This window comes from Pistacia vera, unplaced genomic scaffold (assembly GCF_008641045.1).
Source record: "Pistacia vera cultivar Batoury unplaced genomic scaffold, PisVer_v2 Contig479, whole genome shotgun sequence".
NCBI classification, from domain to species: Eukaryota; Viridiplantae; Streptophyta; class Magnoliopsida; order Sapindales; family Anacardiaceae; genus Pistacia; species Pistacia vera.
In genome coordinates this window covers 227,233-237,968 of record NW_022196311.1, presented here as the reverse complement: position 1 = coordinate 237,968, position 10,736 = coordinate 227,233, and the positions used below count along the sequence as shown (strand labels likewise).

Genomic DNA, 10,736 nt, shown 5'->3' with positions numbered 1-10,736 from the left:
GCTAGTGACGAAGAGAATTTTTCCCACTAAAATTGGCTTTGGGTAGTAATGAAATATTTACTTTGGGTGTGAAAGTGGTATTTTAAAATTTTTTGGGCGGGAAAGTGTCATTAAGGCAAACCTTGGGTGGGAAAAGTTATTCAGACAATAAATGAGAGACCAAAGAAAGCTGAAATGACGTGATTACCCTTCGCCTTCCTGGGTTATGTCTCCACTCTGAGTACTCTCTAGAGGATTAAGGTTGGTAAAGATATTCTTGAAAATACCGGGGGCTACATAACATTAGCCAAAACAACTAAATCTTGAATATTTTCGCTCGAGCTCGTTCTCTTTAAAACCCAAACCGAAGACTCCTCGGAGCTTTCCCTCGCAAACTCTCTCTGCAAACCTTCGATTCTCTATCGTCTAGGTAAGTGTTCTGTGCTGTTCTAATTACTGAATCATCATGATTTGATTCCAGTTTTACGCTTTTATTTTTGTAATTTAGAGGAAAAAGACTTTAAATTAGAACCCTATTTCTTTTTTACGGTTATCTTTTTTTTTTAAGTTACTTAATTAATTTCTATCTGGGATTAGAGTTTAGGGTTTAGTTAATTGGTTTGGTTTCTTGATGAATTGTTACTGAATTTTGGGAAGGGGAATTGAAATCAGGGAAGTTAATGAAGCAATCTAAGGACGCATTTGAGGCTGCATTGGAGGAGCAGGAGGAATCGCCGCCCGATTCCCCCATTGGAGTGGATGAGTTAGAGGGTCAAACTCAGGGTGCTCCTGCTTCTGGTGGATTAGAAGATGACTTTGAAAGTACACCTGCACCCGTGCCTGTTTCTGGTGGGGCCAATGTAAATGCAGCTGTCACCAAGAATAAAGATGATGAGGAGGAAGAAGAGGAGGAGAATGTGGATGTTGAACTCGCTAAGTTCCCGTCTAGTGCCGACCCTTCTAAAATGGCCAAGATGCAGTGAGTTTAACCTTTTCTTTTTTTCTTTGCTTCTTTTGTGGTCTTCTGTCTGTGGTTGGCCCTATGGTGACTTTAGATGCACTATTTTTGTTTCTGAATTTCATATTACACTTTTACTGGCAATATTAAAGGTTGTACTTTCATAAGTTTCATGCTGGTTTTATAAAGACTTAGATTATGCCAAATGGTGTATGCTTATGTGAAGCATGACCAATTTGTGAGTCCTCCTGGTTTCATCTTTATGAGGAGTTTGTTTTCACTTAAGTTGGTAAACTTTTTTTTGGTCTTTCATTTCACAAGTGTCTTTCCTCAAGGCATCACTCAGTGTTTATATGTAAAATGAATTTAGTAACTATGGTTCACGTATTAGTGTCATAATACATCTGTGATATTCTCTTCTTTGGTATGTCAATGTCATCTTTTATGGTGTATTCACAAAAGGCAGTATCTATATCCTCACCAAACAAAGTGCCTTAGTACTATGTGGCTCTGTCAATGGTTTAATGCTTGTAACATTCTCTCAAGTTTCCTTTTGCTCCATTCAACTTTTGGAGCTTGGCTATTGCATTTTAGTTTTATATCCGAAATCATCTTTTACCACTAATATTCCACTATTTCAAGGATTCAAGTGATAGAAAGCTGGGGCTTGGTAGGAAGGGACTTGTTTTTACTCTAGGCTGTATGTGGTGAAGTCAGAAGTGTGGCTATATATTCATCATACAAGTGATGCTTCCAATTAGTTTATCACAGTTTTAGAGTCCTTGATGCTTGGAGCTATCTCACAAGAGAAAGGTGGCGTGGACACTAAATGGTGCAATTTAGAGTGAGGATTTTAGAATCGCATCATAATATGAAATGGACTTGATTTGTTGACTGCAAGAAAAATTGTTTGGAATTCCTTAAGTGTCGTTTGAAAAACAGTGGATTGTCTTTTCTCCGTCAAAAGCTTACTGACTTCTTACTTTCATATATCCGACTAACATGATTGATTTGTTAAAAAAAAAAAAAAAAAAAAAAATCCTTTTGATATCACTGTTGTTTTTCCAGGGCTATTCTATCACAATTTACAGAGGAGCAGATGAATCGGTATGAATCCTTTCGGAGATCTGCACTTCAGAAGGCTAACATGAGAAGGGTATGCTTCCTGATTTGTTTCCTTGTTCCGCCCCTTGTTTCCCTCCTTTCTATGTTACCCCTTGCTGTTGGGGCTAATTGTTTGACTTGAACAACGGTACCTGAAATTATTTTCCCCTCTTATTTTGTGAGTTGAAGATGGTGATTTGTGACCATCCTTCTTTTTCCTCCTTTCTATATTCTCGCAGTTGGTGCTTGTTGATTTGAAGATAATGACTAGAAATGTTTTTGTTTCTCCATTCTCTTTTCTTTGCAAAACTTTTGTTCCCCACATTGTCTCATCTAAGATGGACTGTTAGGAGCTTTGTTGCATTATCTTCTATACTTTGTTTGCATGTAGCTAGGTTCAGCACGATCTGTTTGTTTTATGCTTTAGAGAAGTGAAAATGATGTACCACAAATTTTTAATTTTTATTGGGTCCTTAGGCTACAGGGAAGGTGTTTGTTTGGCTGATTGTCACTCTGTCAACCTGTTTGGAGTAAGTTGGTGAAAGATTCCTTTAGGCTGGTATTATATTCACTTGGCTTGCCTATTTCTTTCCATGAAGCCTTCTTGAGTGCATTGTTCTTGCGTTTAATGCTTGTAGATTTTGATTCACTTATGTATTGAGTTTTCCATATATTATGTCAAGTTTACTTGTATGAATGCAGTTGTTAGTGAGCATCACCGGAAGCCAGAAAATTTCGTTACCAATGACAATTGTAGTGTGTGGCATAGCAAAAATGTTTGTTGGTGAACTTGTTGAAACAGGTATGCTTACAACTTTACACATGTCAATCTTTATGCTAATTTCATTTCCAAAACAAAAAGTTCAAGTAAACCCGTATTTTTACGACTTGAGAAATGGGTAAGAAATGCATATATTGCGGCAAAAACTCTTGTGACCACTTCAGTCTGATGTTTTCCTGAAAGCTATAACTTGGTGCATGTTTGAGTCCACATAAACGTTTGTTTATAGAAGTTTGATTAGCTGGTCTTGTGTGTTTGCCCACTTTTTTGTTTTTGCAGCTAGAATGGTCATGGCAGAGAGGAAGGAATCCGGACCAATCAGGCCGTGCCACATCAGAGAAGCTTATAGAAGATTAAAGCTTGAAGGCAAAGTACCAAGGAGATCAGTTCAAAGGCTCTTCCGGTAGATGGACCAAAATGCAAAGTTGTGCTGATTTTCTACTCAGGCTCTCATTGTTAACTACATGTTGATGCCTATCGTATATGAGGTAGTTTAACTTGGAAGCCAACAGCCAATTAATGAAGTTTTGAGGATTGAAATAAACAATCTCTTTGAATGTGGAAGCAGATTGATACTTTCTTTTTCCTTTTTCCTTTTTTGTTGATATTATAGTAATAATTTTTTGTTTTGATTAGTATACTTGAATTGTCACAATGTACTATATTCATTGACTGGAGTGGAGTAAGTTTTTAGTAGGATAAATGTATGTACGTTCGTTTAATCAGGTTGTAGATGCATGTCACATTTTTAGACTTGGTGTGCACCGACCAGACGGACGTGTTCATAATTTTCTTATCACACTCAAGATTTTTACGTTCATCTGGTTCCCATTGCAATATTTTTGCACCTCTTTTTTAAGTGAAGGGATGATTTCATTTGAATTTTGAATAATTTTTTTCTTTTAAAATATATTGTCAAAATCTTAAGGGTCTATTTTATATTAATGTTTTAATAGCCAACCCAGGGTGAAACCGACAAAGTTGTTAGGTCTTGGGTTGATCGGCCGGTCAAATTGGGTTTCAAAAAGTTTAAAATTTAGCAAATACATCCTTAAGAATTATGTTAAGTCTCTATAGGTTTAAAAATTTAGCAAACACACCCCAAATACAAACTAGGGGTCGATTGGTTGGCGGACGGCACACCAAATGCAATCTAAATTATCCCTTGAACTCATTCTCCAAAAAATCTACCCAAGATTTGGTTGAAATCAGTTCGATTTTGTTTAGATCTCTCCACCACTAGCATCGATAACCTAGGTCAAAACTCACCACCGTCGGCGTTGACAACCCTAATCCCCACCCCCCTCAAAAAAAAAAAAAAAAAAAAAAACCACAAAAATACTCCTTTCAACCTCCTGGCCAAAACGCTCGTTCACCTCACCAATCGCCAACAAAAGCTAGTTGTTGTCATCGTTGGTTTTTTTCAATTTTCGGTCAATTCACTCACCAAAAATCACTTTCGTCGTCACCATTGCACTCATCGCCACTTCCTCTTCAAAAGTCCTAACATTCTGACCTTCAATTGTTCATTGATCATCACCCCAAATTCTAGAGTTTTTAGTGAATAGAGAAAGTGGCAACTCAGTCCGGTGAAGGCTTTTGGGTCCCAATTGAACCGGTCAAGCCATGTTGGGTTTTAAAGCACTGTTTTATATAACTCTTACGAGAACTCACTATTTGCCTATTTGGGGGTTTTAGTGGAGATTTCAATAATTATAGGGTATATTTAATAATTTTCGAAAAACTTAGGTGTATTTAAAATTTTTTACTTACAAAATATAATAATAAATTAGTGGTAAAGTATTAATAATTGTTAAAATATTAGAGATAATTACCTTGTATAATCGCCTCACTAATTCTAAATTTCAAATACTAAGGTTTTGTTTAAAAAAACAAAATTAATCATAAATTGAGTGATGAGTTAGAGGGTCAAACTCAGGGTGCTCCTGCTTCTGGTGGATTAGAAGATGACTTTGAAAGTACACCTGCACCCTGCCAGGTTTCTGGTGGGGCCAATGTAAATGCAGCTGTCACCAAGCACAAGATGATGAGGAGGAAGAAAGAGGAGAATGTGGATGTTGAACTCGCTAAGTTCCCGTCTAGTGCCGACCCTTCTAAAATGGCCAAGATGCAGTGATTTTAACCTTTCATTTTTTCTTTGCTTCTTTTGTGGTCTTCTGTCTGTGGTTGGCCCTATGGTGACTTTAGATGCACTTTTTGTTTCTGAATTTCATATTACCTTTTACTGGCAATATTAAAGGTTGTACTTTCATAAGTTTCATGCTGGTTTTATAAAGACTTAGATATTGCCAATGGTGTATGCTTATGTGAGCATGACCAATTTGTGAGTCCTCCTGGTTTCATCTTTATGAGGAGTTTGTTTTCACTTAAGTTGGTAAACTTTTTTTTGGTCTTTCTTTCACAAGTGTCTTTCCTCAAGGCATCCTCAGTGTTTATTGTAAAATGAATTTAGTAACTATGTTTCACGTATTAGTGTCATAAACATCTGTGATATTCTCTTCTTTGTATGTCAATGCATCTTTTATGGTGTATTCACAAAGGCAGTATCTATATCCTCACCAAACAAGTGCCTTAGTACTATGTGGCTCTGTCAATGGTTTAATGCTTGTAACATTCTCTCAAGTTTCCTTTTGCTCCATTCAACTTTTGGAGCTTGGCTATTGCATTTTAGTTTTATTCCGAAATCATCTTTTACCACTATATTCCACTATTTCAAGGATTCAAGTGATAGAAAGCTGGGGCTTGGAGAGGCTTGTTTTTACTCTAGCTGTATGTGGTGAAGTCAAAGTGTGGTATATATATCATACGTGTGCTTCACATTAGTTTATCACAGTTTTAGATCCTTGATGCTTGGAGCTATCTCACAAGAGAAAGGTGGCGTGACACTAAATGGTGCATTTAGAGTAGGATTTTAGAATCGCATCATAAATGAAATGGACTTGATTTGTTGACTGCAAGAAAATTGTTTGGAATTCCTTAAGTGTCTTTGAAAAACAGTGGATTGTCTTTTCTCCGTCAAAAGCTTACTGACTTCTTACTTTCATATATCCAACTAACATGATTGATTTGTTAAAAAAAAAAAAAAAAAACCTTTTGATATCACTGTTGTTTTTCCAGGCTATTCTATCACAATTACAGAGGAGCGATGAATCGGTATAATCCTTTCGGAGATCTGCACTTCAGAAGGCTAACATGAGAAGGGTATGCTTCCTATTTGTTTCCTTGTTCCCCCCCTTGTTTCCCTCCTTTCTATGTTACCCCTTGCTGTTGGGCTAATTGTTTGACTTGAACACCGGTACCTGAAATTATTTTCCCCTCTTATTTTGTGAGTTGAAGATGGTGATGTGGTGAATTCAAAGATCTTGTATATATGGTACGATTGTTTACATTTCTATTTTCTTGCAACAGAAGGGAAAATACTTGTCAAAGATATCGTGAAGTTAGGCGGAGAAACAGAAGATGCCGATAGTGATACAGCTGAAGCTGGAAGATCATAGAGATGTGCTGGTCATTTTTATGGGATGTGCACTTTGTTCATCTGGTTTACACAATGGGATAGTATCTACCTTAAGAAGAAGAAGAAGAAGAAAAAAAAAAAAAAGGAAAGAGATAGAGGAGGAAAATTCTTTGTAGCAGTACTTGACAGGGATTCTTTCTTACTGCTATGAAAAAAAAAATGTCTTTGAGAAGAAAAGCAATTATGTGTATAAACATTTTATATCAGTGCTATTTTTGCTCAAAGTTCACCTTATGGCTTTATGTTTTGTATAATGTGACACAAATTTTGCCCAAGAATCTTTGATACCTAAGGGTTGAGTTATTGCCATAATGTTATTAGGTCGATATTGAGGGGTTGTCGAGAAAAATCTTTTAAATAAATTCAATCCGTTACATCTTTATGTTGAATTTTGTTTGTTGAAACTAATGGTAAGGAAGGTGGATATGAAATTTCTTGGCTGAATCAATCTTTCGGTTTCATGTGTGTAATATCATTAATGATAGGGTTTATATTCTTGGTAAGTTTCAACCTTCTGAATGGTTTTTAAAAACTATAAAATACTCCTTCAGCCGTGCTAGTTTTATAAAAAAGCTTACAAAAGAAGTATACAAAGACAACTTTTACCTTTTATCTTCATCATTTCTCTCTTTTTCTTTTTCCGTCTTTTCTTCACTTTGTAAGCTTCTTTGTAGGTTTTTTTGTAAGGATAGACTTATTCAATACTCCTTGTGAGGGCCATTTTGGATACTTTTGTGTGTTCGATAATCTTTATAGAGTATTTAATAGTTTTCAAAAATCAATGGGGACATTTGATACTTTTTGATTCCTTATGGTGGATGAAATTAACGGTTTCTATAATATTGAGTTGAAATTATCATTTTACCAAAATTATGAGTAAACGCTTTTTTCCCACCTACGTTTGTCTTAATGACACTTTCCTACTAAAAAAATTTTAAAATATTACTTTCTCACCTATCATTTATATTTTGTTAATATTCAAAATACATTTTATTTTTTAATCCAGCATTCGACAGGTTAAAGAGAGTTTTTGTAAAGTGGAAGTCGGTGAATCGAATGGTGATGACTGATTAAATATTCGTTGTCGGAATCAGTCGAAAATTACCTAAGAGTAAGAAACTTTAGCTTCATGGTGGTCGAAAATCGGTGAGAAATCAAGTGCCAGAATGAGAGGGGTTTTGTAGAGAGAAGACCAGAGGTTTAGATGGTGGTGATAAAGAGAATTTTCGTCACTAAAATCGGCTTTGGATAATAATGAAATATTAACTTTGGGTGTGAAAGTGGTATTTTAAAATTTTTTGGATGGGAATTTATTAAGGCAAACCTTGGGTGAGAAAAGTTATTCAGACAATAAAATGAGAGACCAAAGAAAGCTGAAATGACGTGATTACCCTTCGCCTTCCTGGGTTATGTCTCTACTCTGAGTACTTTCTAGAGGGTTAAGGTTGGTAAAGATATTCTTGAAAATACCGGGGGCTATATAACATTAGCCAAAACAACTAAATCTTGAATATTTTCGCTCGAGCTCGTTCTCTTTAAAACCCAAACCGAAGACTCCTCCTCGGAGCTTTCCCTCGCAAACTCTCTCTGCAAACCTTCGATTCTCTATCGTCTAGGTAAGTGTTCTGTGCTGTTCTAATTACTGAATCATCATGATTTGATTCCAGTTTTACGCTTTTATTTTTGTAATTTAGAGGAAAAAGACTTTAAATTAGAACCCTATTTCTTTTTTACGGTTATCTTTTTTTTTTAAGTTACTTAATTAATTTCTATCTGGGATTAGAGTTTAGGGTTTAGTTAATTGGTTTGGTTTCTTGATGAATTGTTACTGAATTTTGGGAAGGGGAATTGAAATCAGGGAAGTTAATGAAGCAATCTAAGGACGCATTTGAGGCTGCATTGGGTAGCAGAGGATCGCCGCCCGATTCCCCATTGGAGTGGATGAGTTAGAGGGTCAACTCAGGGTGCTCCTGCTTCTGGTGGATTAGAAATGACTTTGAAAGTACACCTGCACCCGTCCAGGTTTCTGGTGGGCCCAATGTAAATGCAGCTGTCACCAAGCAAAGATGATGAGAGGAAGAAGAGGAGGAATGTGGATGTTGAACTCGCTAAGTTCCCGTCTAGTGCCACCCTTCTAAAATGGCCAAGATGCAGTGATTTTAACCTTTTTCTTTTTTCTTTGCTTCTTTTGTGGTCTTCTGTCTGTGGTTGGCCCTATGTGACTTTAGATGCACTTTTTTTTTGTTTCTGAATTTCATATTACCTTTTACTGGCAATATTAAAGGTTGTACTTTCATAAGTTTCATGCTGGTTTTATAAAGACTTAGATTATGCCAAATGGTGTATGCTTATGTGAAGCATGACCATTTGTGAGTCCTCCTGGTTTCATCTTTATGAGTTTTTGTTTTCACTTATTTGTAAACTTTTTTTTGGTCTTTCATTTCACAAGTGTCTTTCCTCAAGGCATCCTCAGTGTTTATATGTAAATGAATTTAGTAACTATGGTTCACGTATTAGTGTCATAATACATCTGTGATATTCTCTTCTTTGGTATGTCAATGTCATCTTTTATGGTGTATTCACAAAGCAGTATCTATATCCACCAACAAAGTGCCTTAGTACTATGTGGCTCTGTCAATGGTTTAATGCTTGTAACATTCTCTCAAGTTTCCTTTTGCCTCCATTCAACTTTTGGAGCTTGGCTATTGCATTTTAGTTTTATATCCGAAATCATCTTTTACCACATATATTCCACTATTTCAAGGATTCAAGTGATAGAAAGCTGGGGCTTGGTAGGAAGGGACTTGTTTTTACTCTAGGCTGTATGTGGTGAAGTCGAATTGTGGTATATATTTCATCCATTGATGCTTCCAATTAGTTTATCACGTTTTAGAGTCCTTGATGCTTGGAGCTATCTCACAAGAGAAAGGTGGCGTGGACACTAAATGGTGCAATTTAGAGTGAGGATTTTAGAATCGCATCATAATAGGAAATGGACTTGATTTGTTGACTGCAGAAAAATTGTTTGGAATTCCTTAAGTGTCGTTTGAAAAACAGTGGATTGTCTTTTCCTCCGTCAAAAGCTTACTGACTTCTACTTTCATATATCCAACTAACATGATTGATTTGTTTAAAAAAAAAAAAAAAAACCTTTTGATATCACTGTTGTTTTTCCAGGGCTATTCTATCACAATTTACAGAGGAGCAGATAATCGGTATGAATCCTTTCGGAGATCTGCACTTCAGAAGGCTAACATGAGAAGGTATGCTTCCTATTTGTTTCTTGTTCCGCCCCTTGTTTCCCTCCTTTCTATGTTACCCCTTGCTGTTGGCTAATTGTTTGACTTGAACAACGGTACCTGAATTATTTTCCCCTCTTATTTTGTGAGTTGAAGATGGTGATTTGTGACCATCCTTCTTTTTCCTCCTTTCTATATTCTCGCGAGTTGTGCTTGTTGATTTGAAGATAATGACTAGAAATGTTTTTGTTTCTCTCCATTCTTTTCTTTGCAAAACTTTGTTCCCCACATTGTCTCATCTAAGATGGACTGTTAGGAGCTTGTTGCATTTTCTATACTTTGTTTGCATGTAGCTAGTTCAGCACGTATGTTTGTTTTATGCTTTAGAGAAGTGAAAATGATGTACCACAAATTTTTAATTTTTTTTGGGTCCTTAGGCTACAGGGAAGTGTGTTTGTTTGGCTGTTGTCACTCTGTCAACCTGTTTGGAGTAAGTTTGGTGAAAGATTCCTTTAGGCTGGTATTATATTCACTTGGCTTGCCTATTTCTTTCCATGAACCTTCTTGAGTGCATTGTTCTTGCGTTTAATGCTTGTAGATTTTGATTCACTTATGTATTGAGTTTTCCATATATATGTCAAGTTTACTTGTATGAATGCAGTTGTTAGTGAGCATCACAGGAAGCCAGAAAATTTCTTACCAATGACATTGTAGTGTGTGGCATAGCAAAAATGTTTGTTGGTGAACTTGTTAACAGGTATGCTTACAACTTTACACATGTCAATCTTTATGCTAATTTCATTTCCAAAACAAAGTTCAAGTAAACCCTATTTTTACGACTTGAGAAATGGGTAAGAATGCATATATTGCGGCAAAAACCTTGTGACCACGTCAGTCTGATGTTTTCCTGAAAGCTATACTTGGTGCATGTTTGAGTCCACATAAACGTTTGTATATAGAAGTTTGATTAGCTGGTCTTGTGTGTTTGCCCCTTTGTTTTTTTTTTTGCAGCTAGAATGGTCATGGCAGAGAGGAAGAGTCCGGACCAATCAGCCCGTGCCACATCAGAGAAGCTTATAGAAGATAAAGCTTGAAGGCAAAGTACCAAGGAGATCAGTTCAAAGGCTCTTCCGGTAG

At 36.3% G+C, this 10,736-nt stretch overlaps 1 protein-coding gene and 1 pseudogene across 2 annotated transcripts; both read left to right on the top strand.

The window, feature by feature from the left end:
• Window positions 1-288: 288 nt before the first annotated feature.
• Window positions 289-3,411, top strand: LOC116146551 (transcription initiation factor TFIID subunit 11-like). 2 transcript variants are annotated; one of them, XM_031431971.1, is made up of 5 exons: window positions 289-409; window positions 652-958; window positions 2,006-2,093; window positions 2,744-2,843; window positions 3,102-3,411. In XM_031431971.1, exons 2-5 carry the CDS (start codon window positions 660-662, stop codon window positions 3,227-3,229), a joined length of 615 nt encoding a protein of 204 aa, XP_031287831.1. In that variant the 5' UTR covers window positions 289-409; window positions 652-659; the 3' UTR covers window positions 3,230-3,411. The 2 variants fall into 2 exon arrangements, with proteins under 2 accessions (XP_031287831.1, XP_031287832.1); XM_031431972.1 differs by having other exon boundaries at window positions 309-409; window positions 637-958.
• LOC116146573 lies at window positions 3,287-10,736 on the top strand (annotated as a pseudogene).

Bases quoted from the DNA above. Each gene is read 5' to 3' on its own strand.
- LOC116146551 (XM_031431971.1), top strand. From the start codon at position 660: ATGAAGCAATCTAAGGACGCATTTGAGGCTGCATTGGAGGAGCAGGAG. The intron at 959-2,005 runs GTGAGTTTAACC...TTGTTTTTCCAG, and splicing joins TCTAAAATGGCCAAGATGCA to GGCTATTCTATCACAATTTA. The intron at 2,844-3,101 runs GTATGCTTACAA...TTGTTTTTGCAG, and splicing joins TGGTGAACTTGTTGAAACAG to CTAGAATGGTCATGGCAGAG.